Genomic DNA, 24,871 nt, shown 5'->3' with positions numbered 1-24,871 from the left:
TTAACTGACAACCCAGAGCTCGGGGCAGCGGGAAGACGGTGTGACAGGTGGGGCAGCGCTCCCGGAACCCTGCTGGGATGTGCCGGGCTGTATTTTTTCCTCCTTTGGACTAGGGGGTGAGCTGAGGAAGAAAAGGTGGAGGAACCCTAGGTCCGGCGTTGAAGAGGGCTTGAGCCACGTCTCGATTTGCTGCTCCTTAGACGTGAAGCACGGAAGACTTCTCATGCCTGCAATGCAGACGTCTGGGAGGTATCTCAGTAGCGTTGGTGACAGTAAGGGGGCTGTGGCAGCGTGCCAGGCGGGGATGGACGGGGGAGCTGGGCAGGGAGGAACTCCTGGGGGCTACGGCAGCGGAGGCAGGACAGAGGGGGGGTGAAGGGCCAGAGATGCCCACTCTCTGGATTCCCAGGGAAATGCAGCCCCAGGCTCCAGAGCACAGTGGGTCAGTGGGACTCGGAAAGGCAGAACCAGGAGCTGGACGGGGGACCAGGACAGTGCCCAGTGGTCCTCCAGGGAAAGCAGACCCTAGCTGTGGGTGCAGAAACCAGGGTGCTTCCTGGATGCCCCGGCAGGTGAGTTCGATTGAACGGCATCTAGGCGGGGCCCCGACCTACCCCAGGTACTTTGCCATGGACTCTGATGACACACGCCCCCGTGGGAGAGGGAGGGATCTACAGCCCATCCCAGACCTGTGCACAGAGATAAGCCCCACAACGTGACCCTGGTCCACTCGGTCAGTAAAAAAGTTCATGGTAGCTCAATCTCTGCACAGGGTGCAGCTGCATGAACTTCCTAGAACTTGCCCATAGGTCGTTTCTAAAGTGGAAACGACACTACAAACCCAGAGCCCTGCGGACGGACTCGGCCCTCGAAGGAAGGAGGGGTGGGCGGAGCTGCGTCTGCCCCTGGGGAACTTGGACCTCAAGACGTAAAACCCTATAAGGGCAGTTTGGGTGAGATTGCCTGGTGGACCCAGCTGCCAGCAGGATAAACGCAACCAACTTCGTCCTTTTTAACCGAACGAAAGACTTTTATTTGCAGGTGGCCACTCAGTAAATATTGAACACTGACCACCCCGGACAGCTGCCAGGCAACACGAGGGATACATGATGGCTTTTCAAGACACCAGGGCAATGAGAAGGTGGCCAGGAAGCGTAGGTGGGGTTCGTGCCTCTGCGGCTGCTGGATCTCGCCCACCCCAGGAGCGGAAAGACTGATACAGAACGTCCAGCCCTGGCCTCTGTCAGGACGAGACCCGTTCACAGAATGATTCATTCATTTCCAGGGGCCACGGCCGCCCTGCCTGGGTCAGGAGGGGAGGGCAGCCCCCGGGGGCAGGACTGTCACAGGGCACCGCTTTCTTTAGAAAAGTGTTTGCTGTGAAGCCAAGCACCTTGGTTCGACCTTCCCGCGCGCACGGCGCCAGCTTTTGCTTGGAACCCGGCCCAGAAATGCCAGAGCCTTTCCAGGAGGAGGCTCTGGCTGCAGGGCGCCGGCCCCAGCCAGGTGGGGTCCCCGGGCGAGGGCGTCCACGTTCGTTGTCTAGAGGGCTGGCTTCACGGTCACTTTCCCAGGAAAAGGGAGACAGCTTCCTCACGTTCCCCAGGGAGCGAAGACGTGCAGACATTTGCTGAAGTGGGTCTCCGGCCCGCCCGGGGAGACGGTGCGACCATCCCACCTTCACTGCCGTGGACCTTCTCCCCATCCAGATGGCGGAAGCCGAGACCCGCTTCTGGGGCGACGGCGTGGCTCTGGAGGAGGCCTGGCGCGGTGGCTCCGCGTGCCTAGTGGTAGTAGATGCTGAAGGCGTGGAGGATGTAGAGCAGGGTGGTGATGAAGGCGAAGAACTGCAGGGCGGGAGGCGAAGACCTGGGTGCTGGCGCCCACCTCCACCCCCGCCGGCCGCGGCCAGCAGGGCCCACCCAGGTCCTGACCTGCCGCAGGGCCCGGCTGGCCTGGGAGCAGCCACCCGGCCAGCTAGCTGGTCTTCCCGGGAGGGCTCCACGCTGCGCCTCCCTAGGGCCACGTTCTCTGGCGTCTGCTCTGACCCCGCGGCCTGTCTCCTCGCTCAGTGGGTCCTCTGCCTGGCCTCGGAGCCGCCTCTCCTCCTGGCCTCGGAGCCTCCTCTCCTCGGGCTGAACTGTCGCCCTGGGCGCTGTCTCCCCCGCCCACCCGCGGCCGGGCCCCTCTGGGCTCTTTGCTGGCCGCTCTCTGCTCTGAATGTCTGGGGCTCCCGCTCCTAAGGGCCCAGACTGCACTGCTGGCGTGTCCTCACAAGCCCCACAACTCAGCTGCGGGACGCTCCCTCCGCGCGGCAACCTGCACCAGAACCGAGCCCCTGCAGCCTCCCCCAGCGCCATGGCCAAGGCCCGGCCAGTCCTCGGACTTCCCTCCTGGCTGGCCCCCGGCTCGTCCCCTGTCTCAGCCTCCATCATCCCTCGCGAGGGCTGCTCACAGCCTCGACTGGACTTCCCGCTGCTCTGCTCCCCTTTCCTCTCAGGGCAGAGGCCGTCACTGGGTCTGCCTGCCCCTGACTGCGTCCACTCACTGTCCACTCAGCTCATTCATCCAACTGTCCCCTAAGTACCTGCTCTACCTCAGGAGCCACCAGGGCCGTCACAGTGAACCAGACATCCAAGGGCTCCTGCTTCCCGGAGCAAGAAGCAGAAAACAGGCAGGGCACACGGGCGCTGGGGACAGCGTGGGACAGGCGAGGCCCAGGGGCTGTGCAGCAGGGGAGGGGCCCTGGGAGGCAGGCAGGGCAGTCTGAGGCCTCGCCTGGAAGGCGACATCTGAGAAAGGGCCGGCAAGTTGGGGGCAGCCGCTGTGGGGTGCAGGGCTCCCGGCCAAGGTCCCTGTGAGAGTGAGTCTGTGCTCTGGGTGGCAAAGAGCCAGTGTGGCTGGGACAGGTGACCAAGGGCCAGCAGTCGGGGAGCCGTGGAGGGCCTGGGGCCACTCTGGGTTTGCAGTTCAAGGACGTCAAAGTGGCTTGGGAGGCGGTTGCCACATCTGGGGCCACCTCAGGGTCACAGTGCTTGCTTGGCACCCTGTCCTTACTCTGGGGACAGACCCAGATGTGGCCTTCCTCCTGGCATGGCCCTGTGAGCCAAGGGGAACCTCCGGGTGGACCCAGGGCTTGGCCTTTCGCCCCTTGACAGCGTTGGGCGGCACAGACTCTGCCTAGGTGTCCAGAGTCCTTCCTTGGAAGTTCCATCAGGGACAAGGAAGGTCAGGTCACCACTGTGCACTCTGGCCACCTGAGGGCGCCATTCCACCCAGGGAGTCCAGGTGCCCGGAGCCTGGGAGGCCCAGGGTCTGGATGCCCAGGGCTCTGCTTTGCCCAAGGTTGATAGGACCCACTTGCCTGGGCTTAGGTCAGCCAGCAATGCCACCCCACAGACTTTGGTCACCAAAACAAAGGACATGGGGACAACTCAGTCATGCCGAGGACTCTGGCTCCATTTTAGGCAATGGGGGACATGGAGAGGTGTTCAGTGGGAGACAGACTGTTCGATTTGTGCTTTGGGAAAATAAATTCCGCATACGGTGGCAGATGGGAGAGGGAGCAAGACTGAGTAAGATGAACAGAAGCCAGAGAAGGCCTGGAGCTCGGGGACACGTGCTCACACGCACACGCACAAGCAAGCACGCACACACACACATGCACATGCACACACGCACACACGCACCCACGCACGCACACGCATGCACACGAACACTCACATGCATGCACACGCACGCACACACAGGCACACACACGCACGCACACACACCCCGCCCCCTCCTGCAACCGGGAGGACTCGGGTTGTCTGAAACACACCAGGCAGATTGAAATGTCATGCAAAAATACCCTCCAGTTGGGTGCGGTGGCACACGCCTGTCATCCCAGCAGCTCAGGAGGCTGAGGCAGGAGGTTCGCAAGTTCAAAGCCAACCTCAGCAACTTAGCGAGACCCTAAGCAACTCAGCAAGATCCTGCCTCAAAATTAAAATTAAAAAGTGCTGGGAATGTGGCTCAGTGGTTAAGCACCCTAATTCAATCCCCAGGTCCAAAAGATAAAAGCCCCCGCTGCGGCCACCCGCCCTCCCGCCGGCCGGCCCACTCACCGAGGCTGCAGTGTTGATAGAGTAGTTTTTGAGGTTGTTGTGCTCAGAGACGATGGTGGCGTGTGCCTGCAGGACCGCAGCGCTCATGTACAGGATGCCCGTGGTCCCGTGGTACAGGCTGTCCTGCAAACGCAGAGCAGAGGCCACCGCGCGTCACCGGCGAGCGCTTTCCTTTCTCACACACAGCGGGGAGGAGAGAGGAAAGGGGGCGAGCCCCCCCAGCTCCTGCTTCTTCTCCGCAGAGTCTCCAATGCGACACTTACGCAGCCGATGAGAGCGGAGCCCTCACAGCAAGACAGGCTTCAGCCCGCCAGACCCGCCAGTGCCTGTTCCGCGCGAGGACCTCCCCTCAGCGCCGTCCACCACCGCAGGCTCTGCGCTTGGCTCTGGCCCCATTTTGAGGAGGTGGCAGCTCGAGGTTCAGGCCAGTGGCTGACTGTAAGCCAGGACTGAGCCGAGGCCTGGTTAACTCCCAGCTTTCACCCCCCGGCACGGCGAGGGCCGGCGCGCTGGGCACTGTCCTGCCCGCACACTCGGTTGCCGCCCAGCTCTCGAGCTAACTTCCAAGAGCTGCTTTCTCAGCCCCGGCGCACGGATCAGAAATCGGGTCTGGGCCACCGGACTCCAGACTTCAATTTTTGACCCTTTGTGCTAAACTTCCACACAAACGTCACAGGGCCATTAGAAAGGGTAATCGGTTCTGGAGGAAAGTCACGTTGATGGACTGCATCGTGAAAAATTCAACTTGGGAAAGTGGACGAGGAGCTGAGAAAGTACTAGAGCAAGAACAGAGGGTCAGCTGGCGTTCCCTGGCAGAGGGACCTGCAGTCACGTGCAGCGTGACTCCGACGTGAGGCCCACTGCCAGGGACGTCAGCACCAGCTTCCAGCTCACAGACGATTCGGGGAGAGAGGAGAAGTCACATCACACCAGGAAGCAAACACGAACCCAAAGCAGGGTCCCGTGGAGGAGAGTGGCCTCCCTTCCCCACCAAGTCACTGGCGGGGACCAGACTGAGTCAGGCTAGATGGAAATGACCCAAGAAACCTATCAACCAAGGCTCTCGGCCCCTTGGGAGGATCCAGCTCAAACAAGCCAACGGCAAAAGGACATTCCAGGAACAGCGGGGGAGATCTGAAGGTGACCCGGGTCTTGGACACACCGAGTTGTTCACCGGGGGCAGGAAAGTTGGTGAGAAATTTGTGTAGTTTTTGGGAGGCGTCCTGATGTGTGGAGTGGAATGACAGTCAGTCTGAAATTTGCTTTAAAATTCTGCAGAAAAGGGCTGGGGTCGTGGCTCCGTGGTGGAGCGCTAGCCTAGCATGCGTGGGGCCCTGGGTTGGATTCTCAGCACCGCATATAAATAAATGAATAAAATCAAAAGCTTTAGCTCCATAGGGGTCCAGCCCAGGCAGGGCCTCTGGCTCCAGCCCTCTGGTTCTCCCTCCCCACCCAGAAGGACCCGCTGTCCCATAGCACCCAGGACACCACCCCTGAGCAGCCAGCCCCCTGCCTCTTACCAGCACTCTCCAGGACTCAAATCTCTTGTAAAATCCAAACAAGTACGACAACAGGAACATGAGAGAGATGAGAAAGGAGGTCAGCGAGACGTACATCACCCATCCATGCAGCAGCGGATTGGCTACCTGGGTGGCCGCTACCAGGATCCAGACCCAGCACCCAAATGCCTGCAAGAGAAAAGCACGAATTGAGGGACTTCGTTCACTCACGTGGGTCACGTGTGCCCTTGCAGGGGGTCTCTTCTCCTGTCTCTGGTTCAAAGCTCCGTTGAAGCTGGAAGGACCTAAGAGGGAACAGGGAAGAAAGGGGGTCCTGCCAGGTCCTGGTCAAGTTGGATCCTGTTAGAAAATTCAAGAGGTTGACCACAAAGTTGCAAGAGGAAGGACTCCCAGGCAAGTTTGGTTGTATCTCAAGCAGTGTTGGTATGTACAGTTTCTAAACAATCTGAATAACTGGACAAAATTTAAAACAAGATTTTTCACATGAAAAAAAAAATCTAGATTTTTTTGGATAGTTCTTGAGAAATCCCTGGTTCTGGCCACAGCATACCCATTTCCCAGATTGGAATGTGTTGTGATTGTCTCTTTAAAAAGGACCCGAAGTCCTTAGTGGACCACTTCCGCCTTCCCACAAACCCCATGCGGTCCTAGGGCACGTACCCTTTGCTCACCTACATGGTGGCATAGCCCTCTCCCTCTGCAGCGCCTGCCCCTCACTGCATGCCTGCCTGGCCCTGGGGGCACGTGGCTGGAAACTCTAGGTCATAGCAGCGATGCCCTGGGGTCAGCTCCCAGTTGGGAGCGAGTTCCAGGCGATCACCCCTCCACTCTGTCCTGTGACTTGCTGTTCCTTTACCCCTCCCTGTCCTCCCTGGGCTCAGCTTTTGTTTGCTTTCAGGCTGTGCTGGCCCCTGTGTTGGGAGCCAGGGCAGGAGCTCAGTGTGCAGCTGGAGGCGTGGAGGAAGGTCCACACCAGACACCAGGCTTTGCTGCCCGTCTGTCTCCTGTTTTCTCAGCTCCTCCCCTTCTGCTGAGGATGTCACTGCAGCCTCCTCGGATCTCCTGATCTTCGCTCCTGTGAAATCTGTGCTTTTAAACACCGCATTGGCTGGTGACTTCATGATCTCACCTCTGCCCACTTCTGTCTGTGACCTTCAGCCCCCACGCATGCACCTGCCCATCAGATGTCTCCATGAGGAAGTCCCTCTGCAGGGCTGACTCTGCACTTGCGTGCTCTTGAGAATGTCCATTAAAGTTTGCACCCTGTACCTTGCTTGCCCTACCCCAAGCCTGGACCTGCCCCTCAAACTCATCAAATCTAACAGGTACAAAGTCTGAACTCATTGCCACTCCCAAATTCCGTCAGAACCCACCCTCCTCCACCCCTGCTTAGCATGACTCATCTGGGAGAGAGAATAGTAGGATTTAGCACAGAGTAAAAAAGTACAGAGGCTTCTGAAGAACACGGTAATGTTCTGTTTGTTACACTTCACAGTGGGCACACAAGCACTTATCTTTGATAAAGCATAACATTTTTTTGAAAAAGAATAAGCACCTGTTGACTGTGAGGTCACTGGAAATTTGTGATGATGGCAGAGAGGCAGGGAGGGGACTCAAAGATGACTCTTAAACTATGTGGTTTGGAGGAATCAGGTTACTAGATTTTAAAATTTTCTGTAAAGCTGCAATAATGTAAAGGGTTGTGAGTGCATGTGATTCACATTTCCCAGGAGATAGCTCATTCCTGGACAGCTCATCCCCTTCCCTGGTTCTCTTTCCTAGTTCACATAAATTTTAGAATCATCTTTTTAGTATCTGTAATGTCTCTCTGATGATATTTTTAATGTTAAATTCATAGAGCAGTTTGCAGAGAACTGACATCTTTACTGTGTCTAGTCTTCCAATCCATGGACATGGTATGTCTCTCCAATTATGAAGATGTTCTTTGACTTCTTCTTATGAAACTTTTGTAGATTTTAGCATATAGTTGCTACACATTTTGTTGTATTTATGCCTAATTATTTTAATTGGGGGGCTATTACAATTATTCTAGTAGATAGTAATACAATTGATTTTTAGCATTGACATTGCATCCTGCAACTTGCTAAGCTTACTTATTAGTTCCAAGAGGGTTTTTGTTGTTGCAGTTTGTCAGATTTCTTGGATCTTTAATGTGTCTCCTTAGATTTTAGTGCTAATGATTACCAATGAGATAGAGTGTATGTATTTTTATGTATTTGTTGGACATTTACATTTCCTCTGAAAATTTTTAATTGTTTCTATTGGTCATATTTTTTTTTTTACTCACAGGAACTCTTTCCAGTAGTGTATGTATTATTTATTATTATACATGTTTCAGATATAGTTTGCTAGCATGTATCTCATATATTTTCTGATGACTTTTGATGAACTAAGTCCTTAATTTCAATGCAATTGAACATGTCAGTCTTTTCCTTTACAGATCATACTCTGCATCAAGTTTAAGAAATTCCTCCCTACTTTGGGTCATGAAGATATTCTTGCATCTCAAACTTTTCTTCTAGGATCACTTTCTTTCTGCCTGAAGTACCCTTTAGCAGTCTCTTTAGTGGAGGTAAATTGTTAATCATCAATTTGATTAGTTGGAAAGTAGCCTTAATTTCCCCCTAAAAATTATTTCCTCTCTTATTCCCACCATGCTCTACATTTTCCCATATTATTCTATTGTTTTCTGGCTTCCATTGTTGTGGTCAACAGGTCAGCTGTCAGGTAGACTGTTGCTGTTTATAGGTATCTGTCCTTGGTATCTTTTAGGGTCTTTTAGCCACTTTTAGGGTCTTCTCTCTGTCTGGTGATGTACAGTTCATGCAACAGTGATACAGTGTGTTGAGATGTGGCTATTGTTTTACTACTCCTGCTTGATATTCATTTTATATTCAATATACAAACATTCCATTACCTTGACCTTGGTAGCTTGATTCTGCAGTTTGTGGCTTCCATTACTTTTCATCCCTCTTCACTTGTCTCTCCCTAGGTTGAGTGGATTCTGATTGAGAGTTCATGTCTGTGGTGTTAACTCAGTTCTGAATGATACTATTAGAGAAATTCTGGACCAAACAATTCCACTTATTTCATCTAGCTCACCTGAAAGACACACAACTTTTGGGCTCTGCTTTTCAAAACAAATTCCTGGCTTTCTGAACTAGCAGTTCTTAGCTTACAACTAACCAATATAGAGATTCAGATATGTCACCCTATCCGTCCCCTGCTGTTGTCTGAGGAGGAAAGGCACTTTTGCAATTACAGAGACTTCACAGGCTCTTAAGGAGAGAACTGGAAGAGGAGGTAAGAAGTCTGAATAGAATAAGAAGCTGACCGCAGGCAGAGAGCCCTAGGCAAGGAGAGCACAAAGAGATCTAATAGGGCTGGAACAGCTCCAGATTCCTGGCCACCTCTTAAAATGCCAGTTCTGTGGGTAAATTCTCCCAGGCCTTAACAATCAATCTCCAAATGGATTTTGGAGGCTGGAGGCTGGGCCTGGGACTGTGTGGCTGGGTGGGGCCAAGGGTGTGGAGGGTGGGAGCTCTGCTCTTCAGCTCCCCTGAACTGGGCTCTTGAATGTTGGTCCCTGTGAGAGGAGCTGCTGATGCTGGTTCTGCAGGGAGGTGCCAGGCTCAGCTTGAAGACATCTGCCAAGTGTTAGGCAAGAACGCTGTTTCCTGCGGCCAACACCCAAACCCTGAGGGCGATCGGTGGGAATGCCACTCAGGACTTGTAAAACCAGTGGCCACACCAGGATTTGTAGAACTGTAGGCTCACATGAGCCCAGCAGAGGACATCAGTGCCATTCAGGGCTGCCCACTTGGTGCCCAGCGCAGGGTCTGGAGAAGAGTCGTGGAGTGGGGCTGCTGAGGTGCACCCCTTGAGTGAGTCTGGGTGACGCCAAGACCGCCTCCCTCCGCAGGCACTTCACATTTATCAAAGGCACTCACCGCTCTGCCACTCAGGCCCTTGTCAGGGAGACCACAGAACTGCCACTGGACCCCTGCTGCTGCCTGTGCAGGCTTGGGACAGCCAGGACGTCTCAGTCCCTCTGTCCCTGTCCCTCTCCTGCCATCAGAGGCTGCCTTGGCCAGGTTCTGCTTGAGTTTAATCTTACCAGTCTATGAGGCGGGGATGAAGGGGGTGTGTGTAGAACCTGGAAATGGGAAGGAAGCTTGTGGGCCTGTCTCCAACGCAGATTCCACACCCGGAGGACAGGGCCAGGTAGGCATTCCCAGGATGTGCCCCAGATTGATTGAGAATCGAAGTCCTGGGTGGAATCTCACGCCTGCAGCACCAGGGAGCCCACCCTGGCCCCTGCCTTCCTGCTCTGGGTCCCAGCTGTTTTGGGGAACCCAGTTCCCACCTTTTACTCTTATATATTTCCTCCAAGCATTTGGGAATCCACTCAACTTGTGTGGGAATCTTTTGAAATGGCTTTACTGTTGCATAATCAGTGGAATGCAGGGGAATGTTCTTTACTTTTTATTTCCACACCCCTCTACCTTCTAAACTGTGGCATGGACCAGGGCCAGGGACCAACTCCAGGTGTATTAAACCCAGTGGGGTTTGTTAGCTCATTTCTGCTTCAAGTTCTGTAGGTTGGATTCTTTATAGGTTGAGAACTTTGAATATTTGTTTATATTTTTTAAAAAAAAAACCTCACATTTAACTTTCCAAATCTTCCTGGTGTCCTCAATGGCCCTCCCATTTCAATCCTCATTTTGTATTTCCCTAGAGCAGGAGGTGTTTTTGGATGGTTGGGGCTGGCCCTCGGAGTGGAGAACTTTCATTACAGTTAGACATTTGTTTCAGGTGTGTTTCAAGTTCAACACTGACGGGGTCTTTTTCTTATAAAGATCACTCATGTGTTTACTTGCTGAAGGCTAAGCTGGGGTCTGAGAGGACCTTGGAGGTGGAGGGAGTGCACTCAAAGATTTGATCCCTTACTCAGAGAGAACGTTTCCCTTGTGTTTAGAAATCTGGCTAAAGAATATAAGATTTGGGGTAACGACACCCAGCCTGGGGAGAGGTGGCTGGTTGCAGGACTCGGGTGGGATGAGTCTGGCCACGTATCACCCAGTAAGACCCCACAGGCTCCTGGGGGCAGATCAGAAGGACGCAGCTGGCTCCTGCTGGCCAAAGAGGGGACAATTTGAGCTTCAAATAGAGACAACAGCTACAGCGGATTGGAGTGTATTGCCTAAGCGGAAATCTGCAGCTTTCACATAATACTTAACGCACTTTCTTTGGTCACTTTTGGAGGACACTTATTGTTTTGAAAACTGCTTCCTAAAGAAATCAGACGAGAGCATGGCACAGAGGTAAGGCCTTTCTAAAACACGTGGGGGCTCGGGGTGCGGCTCAGTGTGGAGCACTTGCCCAGCATGGGTGAGACCCTGGGTTCCCCCCCCAGCACAACAGAGTCCCAAGGACACCTGAGCACTACCTTCAGGGCAGCACTGCTGCTTCCTGGAATTCTCTGGGGACTTCAAGAAAGCCCAGGGTCTGGGTTCTGCCCTGGAGACAGATGGAACTGGTAAGGGAGGCTGCGTCTCCGCACGCTCCCCAGCGCAGCCAGTCCGAAGGTCCCAAGTCCGCCCCTCTGCATCCACCTTCACCCACTCTGACCCGCTTCCACGCACATCCTTCCTTCTTTCTTTGAACCCTAGCTGTGCCTGCAGGACAGGTTACTTGGCAGATCTGTGCCTCTGTGTCCATCAGAAGGCAGAAGGGATCAGGGGGCCCCTCTCTCATCTGACCCTTGGGCGGATGTGACCAGTCTCTCTAGCACATGGTGAGTGTCAGGCAAGGACTGTTGGCTGAGGCAGCGGCAATCATTTGAAATGGCACAGAGGACAGGAGGGAGGTCCCAAGAGAAAGATCCAGAGAAGGGAATGTCCAAGGCTGGTGGTCCTAAGGGGCGGGAAGCTCACTTCTGGGATGGAGGATGGGAGACTAGTCGCTGGATGGAATCTGTCTTGCCAGTGATGCGGGGAACCAAACAGCAGAAGCACGAAGTGGTTTCTCGCGGCCTAGGAGGCTGCAGGGAAGCAAGGAGACCCCACGGTGGGCGGTTAGCTCAGTCGTGTCTACACGGCAGACACCCGGCTGCCCCCGGGGTCAGAGCCCAGCACGGTGCACTGGGAGTCACATGTGCAAGGTGCAGGTGCGCATTTGTCTCCGCGCTTTGGTTGGTGGACGCACAGAGCATTTCTGGAATGAGCCCCAGATGGAAGAAACTGGGCTGGATGATGGAAGGGCACCAAAGGATTCTGAGTGGGAAGAGACAAGCTCAGAAGCACCGTGAGGGCGGAGGGATCTGCCCGCCTGGCCGAGTAGCCGCCTGGCCGTGAGTCGGTGAGGGGTCCCTGCGATGGCCAGGCGGTTGCGGTGGAGTAACACACTGAGAGGGTCTGAGACCGACACTAGCAGAATGATGTCCCCACGGGAGGGCGAGGCGGATGCAGGACGCACAGGCTCAGATCTGCACGGCAGGGACTCCCAGCTATGGCTGGAGGCGTGGCTTCCGGGTGGGGCAGGGAGGCTGAGCGCAGGGAGGAGCACAGGTGGGGACCCCAGCAGGTTTTTCTGCACAGCGGGGGGAGGTGTCAGCGAGGCAGTCTCGTCCACCACGAGACTCGTGCCACGCCTACGTCCCTTCTTGCTGCTCGTCCTGATCTTCAGCAGATCGCCCTCTCCTCCCCTCGCTGGCATGCGGCTGACCGCAGGGCGACCCACACAGCCTCCGGAACTTCGCGTTGGGACGAAAAGGCCAAATGAAGACAGGTGAGACCCGTGACGTCAGCAGTACCTGTGAGCGGAGTCACTCGGCTTTGCAAACCTTCCCGAAGGTTCCCCGTGGTCTCGTGGTGTGTCAAGACAGAAAACCACTGCCCCTCGTGGTCAGGCATTCGTGGTCCGGCCGGGCCCAGGGTCTCCAGCTATTGTATACTTGCCCTCCTTTGAAAAATCATGGTAAAAGACGCATAATGAAATGCCCCACCTTAACCATTCTGTCGCCGTGCAGTTAGAAGCATCCAGCCCACGGTCCAGGCCTGAGCTCTTCCATCTTGCAAAATAGAAACTCTGTTCCCCTGAATAGGACTCCCGCCCCCTCCCCCAGGGACTCATTCCCTCCCCCTCCACAGGCACCCAGGACACTCACTCTACTTTCTGCCTGTGTTACTTTGGCTACTCCAGGCACCTCATGGAAATGGAATCATGCAGGATCTATCCTGTGACTATCTGATTTCACCTAGCATGATGGCGTCAAGATTCATCCAGGTTGGAGTATGGGTCAGAATTTCCTTCTTTTTTAAGGCTGAATAATATTCCTATGTGTGTGTGTGTGTGTGTGTGTGTGTGTATCACAGACGTTGCCCAACTCACAATGGTGCAATTTATGGATTCTCGTCTCTATAAAGGTGCATTCTGTAGAATTTGCACTTCCAAGTTTGCATTTTGATCTTTTCCTGAGTGAGTGCTATGTGGTATGATAGCCTCTCTTGATGCTGGGCCGTGGTCCGAGCTCCCACGCGGTCCCAGATCACAGGGAAGAAAACTGACACTGCAGTGTGTTGGGTGGCCGAGTTGGGATGAGAGGCAGTTAGGTGTAAGTTCTATGTTCCCTCCCTTTCTCCCTGCCTTTCCTTCCTTCCCTCCTTCCTTTCTTCCTTCCTTCCTGCACCAGGGATTGAACCCAGGGGTGCTTAACCACGGAGCTACATCCCCAGCCCTTTTTGTTTTTTCTTCTGAGACGGGGTCTTGCTGAGTTGCTTAGGGCCTCGCTGAGTTGCCATCCTCCTGCCTCAGCCTCCCGTCACTGGGGTTACAGGCGAGCACCACCGCGCCACACCTAGCTCCAGTATGCTATTGAATCAATTGTTTGGAGGCACAGTGGGCTGGTCAGGAGGAGGCCTGTGGTGAGCCCAGAGGCACGTGCAGCACCTGCACTCCTCTGCTCCTCTGTGCACTCTTGGCTGGTGTGAACGGTGCTGCTTCAGCCAGCATCGCCTGTTCCCGGGCAGTGTCTGGAGTGTGGCAGCTCCTTACACAGACGCACCCCGCGTTGCCGGCGGAGGGGGTTCCCGGGGGTGGGGGATTCGCGCTGTCAACATGCCCGACTCCAGGCACTTCAGTGGCTCCCGCTGAAACCACAGGGCAGGAATCATCCTTTAACTAGACCTGAGGTCGGCTGTAAAAGTAAGGTGAGCAGCGAAGAGAGTTTTCACGGCCACGTTCCGCCCAGGCGCGTCCTTAGGCGAACACATTTTTAACAAAGCCGTAAGTCATGGAGCACGCATCGTTTGTCGTCTTCTCTTTACACCTTCCCGTTTTACTGGACGGTTTAACATACAGTTGGCGCTCCTTGGCGGTAGTTCTGCTCTTTGAAGTCCCCGTGGTCGCTGGGTGTGCAGAGACTCAGCTGGGAGCACAGGGCAGGCTCCTGGGGGCTCTGGTCACAACGGTCTTGCCACCTGATCATCTACGCTCTTGTGCTTCTGGTTAAAGTCACCTTTCCTAATACACGTTGCTGGTCACTCGCACCGAGCACGCGGCCAAGGGCACTTGTCTCCTGCCTGGACCCAGTCCGTCTTTCTGACATCTTGCTCTTAGGGACACACGACGGTGCTTTGGCACTACGCTGCGTGCATCTTCAACAGCAAAAACCCTCATAGGCACAAAGGTGGGAACAACGGAGCATCCCGAGGAGGAAGGACAGGACCGGGCTCTGTGACCCGAGCGCTGAGGCAAGACTGCACGGCCCAGCTGGGTCCCGGCCAGGGGCCACCGCGCCTGCCCAGAGCGCCCGCCGGGCAACCCAGGGTCCCCACGGCTCTGTGCCGTCCATAAGTGGCTGTGAAAGGCCCAGTCTTAGTGTGGGGGTCACACATACACTCAGCAAGGGTGTGGATCTGAAAATGCAGGCTGCAGGAGTGACGAGGACCCCTGTACTGCCAACGTCCAGGTGACCGTCCAGCGATCGAGCCTGCACCGCCTGGGGTCCAGTGCAGGCGAGTTGGTGGCCAGTTTTCCCCTGTGACAGGTGAGGCTGCAGCGAGCCACTGACTAAGCTCCCCAGCTGGGCTTGCTGGTGGCAAGCGTGGGCAGGGAGGGGAACTGGAGGGGACTTTCCAACAAGGCTCAGCCTCCGACTGGGACCTTATGTGACCTAGACCTGCCAGTAAGATGCAAAGGGAAGCCGCACGGGGACTCCCGGGTAAGGTTACCTCGTGCCTGAGGGGACACAGGGTGCGTGTCCCCTTTCTTGCTCTGGCCACTGCTGTGTGGAGGTGAAGCCTGGGGCCATGGAATGGGGAGATGGGAAGACTGGGTCCCTACGGCTGACGAAGGATCGCCCAGGGCGCTCCAGCCTCCCGGACCCTAGTTAGTCGGTTCCCCTTCTGTTAACGCCAGACCTGGCCCAGTCAAAGCACTGCCGAAGACCCCCTGAGATGCGAGGCCTGGGCCTCTCTGAGGTCACTTCACTGGTGGCCAAGACTCCCAGGCCAGCCTTGGGCCACAGCCCACCTCCCCGCCCTGGTCCAGTGGCCTGCCCAGTAGGAGCTGGGGGCAGCTCCAGGCTCCCAACCCTCTGCCTGTGGCCCCCAACTGGGGCTGCCAAGCAGTGAGCAAGCCTCATCTGGGGGTCACTATCTATTTAGTGGGGCGTCACCAAGAAACGAAATAGGGGCTGGGGCTGTGGCTCAGCGGCGGAGCGCCGGCCTAGCACATGTGAGGCACTGGGTTCGATCCTCAGCACCGCATAAAAATAAATAAAATAAGGGTATTGTGTCCATCCATCTACAGCTGAAAAAAAAATATTAAAGAAAAAAAAAGAAATGGAACAGACCAGAACGGAAATCGCAGGCGTGTTGAGCATGGGAAGGGAAGTGCCGCTTCCTGATCTTCCCGCGCACGCGCACACGTTCCCAGGCTGCCGTGAAAGTGGATTTCTCTCCGTGGATCACAGTTGTTTGTGGGGCCCTGGCTCCAGCTCGCCTGTCCTAGCCCAGGCCTTCGAAGCCCCTCACCCTGCCCTGCCTGGCCTGGACAGCTCCTCTCCTTCAGGGCGATGACCCCATGGGCAAGGGCCCGCCCAGCGCAGGCCACCACAGTGGCTGCTGTAGCGGAAGCCCCCGCTGGGGACTGGAACTCAGTGCTCCTGCTCCCAGTGCAGTGCAGCCCCACCCAAGGGAGCCACTGCTCCTGGGCAGGCCCCACCCTGCAGTCCCCTGTGGGCACACAGAGACCCAGTGCCCTGATGCGGGTCCTGTCCCTCCTCTGCACAGGGGAGGACGCTGTCATTGGACAGCCCCAAAGGCCCCAGGCCAGGACCCCAAGAGGACCCCAGAACAGCCAGTCTTTTATGGAAGTTCCACGCTCCATAATTTGAGCTAGGACACTTCCAAACACTGAGTCACTCTGTCCTGACTCATGGGGAAGAAGTGTCTTTGGCTTTAAGGTTAGCAGGAAGTGGCCAGCTCAGGCTGCCCAGGGCTCCCGTGGGGGCCATGTCTTACCCCGGCCACTCCAGGAACAATAGTGCCGCTGGCCAGATCTCTGTCGGCAATTGCTCTTCTGAGGACAGGTCACATGAGCCCCTCGAGTGCTCCCAGGCCCTGGCAGCCTGCCGGGAGGCTCCGAGGGCCTTCCCTGAGCCAGCCCTGCTTCCTCCCTCCTCCAGGCGGCTTCCTGCCCAGGCCGCACCCTCCATTCAGACACCGCTGACCCCAAGTTTCATTAACCAAACAGCCCAGATTTATGGTGTAACATAAAACGGAATAATAAAAACATTCTTCACTAACCAAAGTCTGAAGGGCTTTTCATTACTGACTCTTGAAAAAAAGAAAGCATTTTGGGAAATTTTTAAAAACTGTTTTCCTCACTTGTAGACTTTAGAAAAGTTAGAAAGTAGCGGGGGGCATAAAGAGGCAGGGCTGATGGACCGTCCCGGGCCTCATGGACGGGCCTGCCCACCTCCCCAGGCCCCCTTCACTCCATCAATTGCACGTCCCTTCACATGTGCCTGGAAGTCCCAGATGAGCCCTGGACTCCTTCCTTCGTCCCCCAGGAGCCCACAGACATTGTGACCCTGACCATGTTCTGCTCTTCCTTAGGGACTAGCTCCCCAAGTCCCAGCTAATGGCCTGCTTGGCTTCCCCAGCCCAAGCTCAACCCACCTACCACCAGCCTGGAGGACAGACCAGTGTCACCTCGTCCAGAAACCACTCTGATCAGCAGCCCAGCAGACCCCTCAGAGACGGTCCTTAGGGTCTCCCTCCACTTTCATGGCCTTTTGCTGCCTCCTGCCTGGACCCTGGGTTCCTGGAGGCAGGGTCCTGAGTTCCTGTGCCCCGAGGTCCTCAGGACCCCAGCATCCAGCCGAGAGCCCGGCAGAGGGCAGGACCAACTCCAGGAACAGCTCGAGAAAGAGGTGGAGGGCAGGCGCGGACCCCTCGCCAGCTGGGCGCAGCTTCGCCTTCCCGAGTCAACTCCTGTGTAGGTGGCACCAGGACACCTTCTGTGGCCCAGCCATGGTCTGACGCTTCAGCTGGGAGCCTGGCCAGTGGGGACATCCCCACCCACTTCCTGCTCCACACCTCCCAGGAGAGGCGTCTTCCCTCGGCGAGCACATGGGGTTCCCCGTGGAGGATTTTCCCACCCACCCCCGTGCCCCTCATCATCCTGGGATACCACCTTGGCACAAAAATGTACTGTGGGAGGGCCACGCGCAAATAGGTACACCCCTCGAAGCTGCAGCACCATGGGCAGAGAGCACCCAGAGGAAGAGGGTGAACAGGGAGGAGGCCGAAAAGCAAGGCTCAGAGAACCAGCCAAGGCGAGGCCTGAGGTGGGTCAGAGGCACTAGAGCCCAGACCCTTGGTCTCTCCTGGCTCCCAGGTCTGCCCCTCCCTGGGGGAAATTCTCCAGGGGAAAAGCCCCCGGGACTGTCGGAAGGAAGCAGCACGTGCTGGTGAGCACTGCTTATGGTTGAGACTCCTCATCCGGGAGCCCCTGGGCCCAGCAGGTCAGAATGCAGCCCCGCGACGAGGGCACCCCGTTATTTCCTGCAAGAGTGCTATTTACGAGCCATGGTCCTGCTGGGCGGAACTTCCTGCAGTCTCGCTGGGCCGAGAGGCTGCTGGTTTGGGGTCAATTGCTTGGGTTTGGTGACAGTCAGGGAGGCACAGGCCTGGAAGTTCAGAGCTGGGCAGGAGGGGATGGAGGTGGGTGCAGGACACACGACCCCCTGCCCCCTCCTCTGTGAGCAGCTCCCTGCAGCTGGGGCCTTGCCAGGTCCCGGCGACAAGATGGGAGGGAGCCTGGCTGCGGGTGCCACCCCCGAAGCAGCCCCACCTGGGAGGCCCTGCACGCCCTCCCTGGGCGCCCGCTGCCTCAGGGCGCCCCTCCTTGGCCGGCGAGCACCCGCCAGGCAGGGCTTCCTTCAGTGGCTTAAGCGCCAGCCACTGTGTCCCTTTTGTCCCCCTGATTCCGGGGTGGACAGTGGCCCCCTCGTGCCGGTTGAGCCTTTGGGGGCTCTCAGCCACTCCCTGCGTTGAATCCCGTCTGCATGAAGCGCCTTTCTGGGTTTCGGGTCCCGGCTGCCCCCATCACAGCGCCAGCCTTGGGTCTGCTTGGCTCCCCACCAGCTCTCCCCGCGGGCACTGAACTCCACCAGGCAGGGCCACGTCCTGCGCTCAGGAGCCCAGCGCTGGAGGGAGCAGGCGCTGCCTCTTCCCCGCGCCCGGGCGTCCTCCTTCACTCTGGTCCCAGTCTGGACAAGCGAGCGCCCAGCCCTGTGAACGTCAAGCCCTCCCTCTTCAGGGGTGTCCTGACCAGCACCCTGGCCCCCGAGCCTCTGGGCTGCACGGCCGCACCCCTCCTCCAGCCCTGCCCTGTCTCGGGGGCTCTCCGCCCCTCAGCTGCTCCAGTCCTTAAAGATGGAGCCCACGCCCCCCTTGCCCTGCCCAGGGCTTCTTGTCCTTGGGTCCCCCTTGGGGCGGGACTGGCACCTGAGTGGCAGCTGCATCTCAGTGGACGCTTGCTGACTTTCAAGTGCTGTTTGCCCCCAGGACACCCACTTTTCCTACGAGGTCCTGGTGGCAGGACCTCCATTTCCGGGGCGCTCGCTGGGGTGCCCACACTTACTGCAGACCCGCCCGCTGTCTTAGGAGATCACTGTTTCTCTTTAATGTCACTCCTGCCATTGCTGAAACTGAGGCTCCAGAGCGTTGAGACCTGCCGGGCGTCCCGCAGCATGGAGAAGCAGAGCCCGGCCTGAGACCCCGTTTCACTGACCCCGAGTGCACTCGGCTCTCTCAGAGTAGAGGCTGGGCCTGGTGCAGGGAGCCAGGGTGGCCCAGGGAGCTCTGGGGGGCTTATGTACCCCACCCCACCTCCTCCAGGGCCCTGCACCACCCCAGCCCCATGCTTGTCTGGGCCCCATCTGTCCCTTCCCTCCGCCCTGTCGGTCACCTGCTTCCAGGGGCATCCTTGGGCACTGTTCTGACGGGACTCGGGTACCCTGGCACAGGTCGCTGGCTCCCGCATCCTGCGGAGCGGGACAGTCCGGGAAGAGGCGAGTGGTGGGGTAGGGACCGCAGGGGGGCAGAGGCAGCACAGGCCAAGGGGCAGGGGCCGACCGCAGCACTCCGAGGACTTGGAGGCCTGACGGTGCAAAGGGCCGCGGGACAGGACCCTCCTTTCAGAAAATCCAACTTCTAAGGAAGGGGAGGGGACTTGCCTGAGGTGGGCCCTCGTCTCCCTCCCAGCCCCACCCGGCCCCTCAGTCCTTACAGAGCTGGCCTGAGAGGTGCACCCAGGAGGGCCCGGTGCCAGGCTTCAGTAATTGTCAAATGGGCTCTTAAATACAGAGTAGAGTTAGCAGAAGGTTGAAATCAAGGAGAAACTGGGGATGAAGGTAAGAAAGCATGAACTTTCCATGCTGGGAATTTGAGGGATTTGGGTAAGACCTAAGGATGAACTTCCCAAGCTGGAGGAGCCTGGGAAGAACTTCTCTGACTGACGTGTGGGTGAGTGGCGAAGCTGGAAGGGGTAGATCCAACATCAAACAGTGTTTGAGCGTCTCTCCTCTGAATTAGCCGAGTCTTTGGACACCTTCTTAGCTGATTCTTTTTAATTAGGCACAAATCTCGTTACGTCAACTACTGTCAGGGTTAAAAGTGGTAAGATTTCATTGGACTCTTACTCATAAAGCATCGCTGGTGAGTGACGGCCACCTGTGGGTGCTCTCAGCTTCTACCTTCCAGCCTTTGAAGAGCTCGGGAGTCAGTTCATAGCACGCAGGTCACTGCCTGGTGGCCTGGCCACTGCAGGCAGCTGGCTCTGAGGAGCAAGGCCAGCTGGGTGTCACGCAGCATGGTCAGCACAGTGCCGGCAGCCCCAGGGCCCCCACTCTCCTCGGGGGAGAGAGGGAAACATGGAAGTCCACTCTCATCTTAAAGTTCATCAAGTCAAAGCTTCCTTGACCTCAGAGATTATGTTTTCAAATTAATAATTTCAAATAAGAAATCCAAATTCAATAGCATTGGATAAAACCCAATTTTAATGGGAAATATTCTTATGCCTGGCTGGTAGGAATGTAAAACACAGCCACCCTGGAAAATAGTTGTCAGTTTCTTAATAAAAGCCCAGCAGAGCTGGTCACAGTAGTGCATGCTGTAATCTCAGAGGCTTGGGAGGCTGAAGCAGGAGGATCACAAGTTTGAGGTCAGTCTTAGCAATTTAACAAGATCCTATCTCAAAATTGAAAAAAAAAAAAATTTAAAAGTTGGGACTGTAGCTCAGTGGTAAAGCACCCCGAGTACCACACCAACAGAACTAAAGACTGTCAGGCACTTACCACTCCGCACAGCAGGCACATCTGCGCATCCCCCCAAACAGACGGAAATTATATCCATGCAGAAGCCTGGGCATGAGCGTTTCCAAGAGCTTTGCTGTTTCTCAGTAGGTGGCTGCTTAAACAGACTTGGCAAGTCCCCAACACGGGATAGGAAGGAGAGCAGAAGGGGACACACTAGGCCTGGGTGGACATGACGGACTGCGGAGTGAAGAAGCCAGTCTTAAAGGTCCCGCCCTGTGAGGTCCCATTTATTTCTACAACTTTTTTAAAATAACAAAATAATACTGCTAGAGTGGTAGTTTCCAAGGGTTCATCCAGGGCACAGGGAGGCAGGGCGGGCTGGAGGGGCTGTCCGTGGCTTGACTGTCGTCTGGATTATGTGAATCTATGCATGTGAGAGAATAACACAGAGGTAGGTCCGCCCTAGCAGCACCAGCTTCCTGGTCTTGACACGGTATTCTAATGAGGAAAGACGTCACCGCAGGGGGACTGCGGGAAGGGTACAGGAGACCTCCCGTGCCATCTTGCCAACTTCCTAGGAGTCTATATTGCAGCATAAGAAGTTTTTAAAATGTGAGTTTTAATGTCAAAGACTTGAAAACGACGCCGCTTAGACAAAGATCAGGAGGAGCAGGTTGCAGGGGACAGCGGTGGCGACTGGCCAGCCCCTTGCAGTCTGGGCCATCCTAGCCCGTCATCCTCAAGGACCACCAAGGACCAGAGGCTGTCCACAACCTGGTGGACAGAGCAGGCAAGAGCAGAGCAAGGCCATCGACAGGAGCCCGGCAGGCGCGGGACGCATGGCCACCCTCGCCAAAGGACGGGGCAGGGCTAGGAGCCATCCCCAATGACAGGAGACGCAAGAGAGAGGACAGCTAGAGGCCACGTGAGATCTGGCCTGGACCCTGGGCCAGAAGCAGCCCAGGAGCGGGGGAAAGGATCAGAGTTTGAGTAGAGCTGCGACCGGGTGCTAGGGCCGCGTTCTGATTCTGAGGGCCGCTCCCGGGCCCGCTGGGTGAGGGCGCCCCGTGAGCGGCACAGCGCGCCCATGGCAGCTTTACAACACGTTTAAAGCTATTTCAAAATAAAAGCAAATGGAGCGCGGTGAGCCCAGAGCCCACCACGGGCACGAGCCTCAGGAGCCGGCGGGGGGCACGAGCTGGGCCCCGGGTGCTTCCCTGACTCCAGAAGCCCCCTCCCTCCAGCCGCCTCGGTCTCTCCTGGTCTCTAGACCAGCCCTCTGCCGCCTCCCAGTCTGAAAATCCAGCCTCTCCTCTGAGGTCCAATTCCCAGGGACAGCCCTGGACCCGCCTGACCTGGTGAGGGTGGACCCAGTCTGGCTGCAGAGAGGAGAGGCCCCCAGTCTCTGCGGGGAGGCAGTGGCCTCAGTGATAGATTGCCAAAGGGCAGGCGCTCAATAAAAAGTGGTAAAGCCACCCCAATCCTGGCAGCCTGTGTCCCAAGGTGAGGGACACACCCAGGTCCTGGCCACTGAACTCCCAGCTCATGCCCCGGGGGGTGGCAGACTTGGCAGAAACCTGCTTCTGGGGTGGGGTTTCAGCGGCAGTCACCCCCGGGCTGGACCTGCCCAGCCTGGCTTCCCTTCCTCCGGGACTGGATGGCTGCCCTTTAACCAGTTTGCCTAAAGTGCCCTCAGTCCACCCAACCTTCCCGGTAGTTGCGGAGGGCAGAAGGCTGGCCAGGTCCAGTGCCTGTCGGTGGATCCACTTTCTATCTTTTCTCTATGTTAACATCACCCACAAATCAGAGGGTTCAGCGGATGGTTAAAAGGAAACGGCCCTTGGCCCTGGACTGTTCACCAGCTGGGGCTCACGCACCTCAGTGATTAGGGGGCACAGCGACCACCTCCGGGGCACGAGGCTCTGTCCAAGCTGCAGACCCGAGCACTGCAGATCTGGGTACCAGTGCGCCTGCCAGAGGGGCCAGGGCTGTCACCGTCCCATCCGAGTGGGCCTGGCATCTGGGGGAAGGTTTTATGGGGTTTGGACTAAGCTACCCGCTGCCGAGAGCCGTAAATCGGGTTCAAAGTCGGCTGCAGCTCTCAGGCGGACGAGCCCTTTCTAACTTCAGGAAGGCGCCGGGTTGGAGAAAAGCAGCCGCACCTGGAAGTCGACCGCACAGGGTCCTGGGGATCCCGCCTAGGCTAGGGCCCCGCCTGTCCCTGCGGTGCGGGTTCCCGGTGGCGGGAGGACACCGGTCCAGTCCGCCGAAGCGCAGAGGGGCACCGCGCTGCGGGCGACCGCGGCGCGTCCCCAGGGCGGCGGCGGCCTCCCCGCGTCCCGCGGGTGGCCGGGGCGCACTCACCAGCTCGGGCAGGAAGAAGGCGAAGGGGATGGTGAGGAACAGCGCGGCCCCCGCGGGCACCTCGGGCGGCGCGTAGCTGGTGGCTGGCGGCGGGTCGCTCACGGCCATGCTGTCCGCGCTGCTGGCGCCCCTGCTGCGCGGCGCTGCTCCAGCCGCAGCCTTCAAATATCACCTCCGCCGACCGACACACCCATCGGACCGACGTGGCCGCCCGGAGAGCAAGACCGCTCCCGCCGAGCAGGTCCTTCCACTCGCGCCGCCAGCAGCGCGGGTGCGGGCGACAGCCACTCCCCGTCCCATCCCGAGCCCAGAGGGGAGGCCCTCCTGCCCCAACGAAGACCGTTTACTGGGGACCCAGGCTGAGCCTGACCGCCGCCCAGGTGCCGGCTCCATCAGTTCTCCCTTCTGCTTCCCAAAATAACTGCTCTCCTGACCTCTAACCTCACAGATCGGTTTTGCCTGTTTTTGAAAGGATTCGTTTGTGTTTGCTTCCACTTTAACATTACGTGTGGGACCCATCCGTGTCATTGCTTGTCACCGTGGTTAATTCAGTGCTGTATACTATTTCATTCTATGAACAGACTACACTTTATTCTATTGTTTATGGACCTTGGGTTCTTTTGATTTTGGGTTATTAATAACACTGCTATCAACATTTTAGAATATGTCTTTATGTTGCGGTGCTGGGGATCGAACCCAGGGCCTTATGCTTGCCAGGCAAGCACTCTACCAACTGAGCTATATCCCCAGCCCTAGAATATGTCTTTAGATGCATCTTTGTATGCGTTTCTGTTGGAATATGTTAAGGGTGGATTACAGGTCATGCAGTACATATTTTAAGCAGATAATGTCAAGCTGTTTTCCAAAGTGACTGACCATTTCTATTCCCACTAACAATGCATACATATTACAGTTGTTTATAATTGGTGTCTGCACTTGGTGTTTGCCTGGTATATGTTTTTTATTCTTTTACTTTTAACTTACCTCTATCACTATATTTATGATGACTGTGTGTGTGTGTCTGATGTATTTCCGAAATTTGCTGCCTTTAATTGTTGTCTTTAGGTCGTTTACATTTAATATAATCACTGATATTTTTGGATTTACAAGTACCTTTGTTTTTCTCTGTGTATGTGTTTGCTTTGTATTTCATTCCTGTTTCCTCCTTCCTGAATTCTTGTAGATTTTTTTGAATATTTTAATTATCTCGTTTTAATCCACCTACTGAGTTTGAAACTATGTGTGAAGTATGTGTTCAGAGTCTGCTGTGGGAGGGGCGATGTGCACAGTTAACCTTCGTTTATTCAGAATTGCCATTTGCCACTCAGATGGACTCGAGAGACCCCGTCACCGTGCTGGTCTCTGTACCCTCATCTTTCAGTGTAGCTATTGTCAAATTAGGTACACGAAAACCAAAACCTCATCAGGCAAAGCTATGACTCTTACTCTCGACCACTGTACATATTTTAAAGTGTGTAAGAGAAAAATAATCTATCTTATTTGCCCAGATGTTTGCCATTTATATTGCTTTCTTTTGGCGCAATTTCCTTCTGCTTAAAGAACTTCCCTTAGTATTTCTTTTAGGGTAAGTTTGCCGGCGATGAGTTCCTTAGTGTTTCTTCATCTGAGAATGTCTTAGGGTCACCTCCATTCCTGAAGGACATTTTTATGGGATAGAGAATTCTGGGGTGACAGGTTTATATATTTTTTCTTTGGCCACTTTAAATGCCATCCTGCTCCATGGTTTCCGATAAGAAATCTGCGGTTGTTCAAGCTGTCGCTCCACGTGTCTTAGGCATTGGTTTTCTCTGGCTACTTCCAAGGTCTTCACTTGGTTTTTAGTTTCAGTAGTTTGATTTTAATGCCCAGCTTTATCTTGTTTGGTGTTCAGAGCTTTTAAAGTCTTTAACTTGATGGCTTTTACCAAATTTGGGATGTTTTTAGTCATTATTTTTTCAATTTTTTTTTTTTTTTTCTGAGCAGGGCATGGTGTTCTGTGACTTGGGGGGCTGACAGAAGACCAAGCTCGA

The 24,871-nt window shown here is 55.8% G+C and overlaps 1 protein-coding gene and 1 non-coding gene across 2 annotated transcripts; both read right to left on the bottom strand.

Moving 5' to 3' along the window:
- Positions 1-1,006: 1,006 nt before the first annotated feature.
- Mall (mal, T cell differentiation protein like) lies at positions 1,007-23,040 on the bottom strand. Its single transcript, XM_047521887.1, has 4 exons — positions 22,842-23,040; positions 5,627-5,794; positions 4,107-4,229; positions 1,007-1,847 (listed from the first exon to the last, which is right to left on the bottom strand). The coding sequence occupies exons 1-4, from the start codon at positions 22,947-22,949 to the stop codon at positions 1,785-1,787; spliced, it is 462 nt and encodes a 153-aa protein (XP_047377843.1). The 5' UTR covers positions 22,950-23,040; the 3' UTR covers positions 1,007-1,784.
- A 474-nt stretch (positions 23,041-23,514) lies between these two features.
- Trnaa-ggc (transfer RNA alanine (anticodon GGC)) lies at positions 23,515-23,592 on the bottom strand. Its single transcript has one exon. It is a non-coding gene; the product is annotated as a tRNA-Ala (tRNA).
- Between the last annotated feature and the right edge of the window lie 1,279 nt (positions 23,593-24,871).

This window comes from Sciurus carolinensis, chromosome 13 (genome assembly GCF_902686445.1).
Source record: "Sciurus carolinensis chromosome 13, mSciCar1.2, whole genome shotgun sequence".
NCBI lineage: Eukaryota > Metazoa > Chordata > Mammalia > Rodentia > Sciuridae > Sciurus > Sciurus carolinensis.
The sequence above is the reverse complement of the archived record's forward strand: the minus strand, read 5'-3'. Positions and strand labels throughout refer to the sequence as shown.

What these genes read in the sequence shown, in the direction of transcription:
- Mall (XM_047521887.1), bottom strand. Translation starts at nt 22,949, where the DNA reads ATGGCCGTGAGCGACCCGCCGCCAGCCACCAGCTACGCGCCGCCCGAG. An exon ending in CCTTCTTCCTGCCCGAGCTG is followed by an intron (nt 5,795 to 22,841) that starts GTGAGTGCGCCC and finishes TTTCTCTTGCAG; the next exon opens with GCATTTGGGTGCTGGGTCTG. An exon ending in TTGAGTCCTGGAGAGTGCTG is followed by an intron (nt 4,230 to 5,626) that starts GTAAGAGGCAGG and finishes CTGCGTTTGCAG; the next exon opens with GACAGCCTGTACCACGGGAC.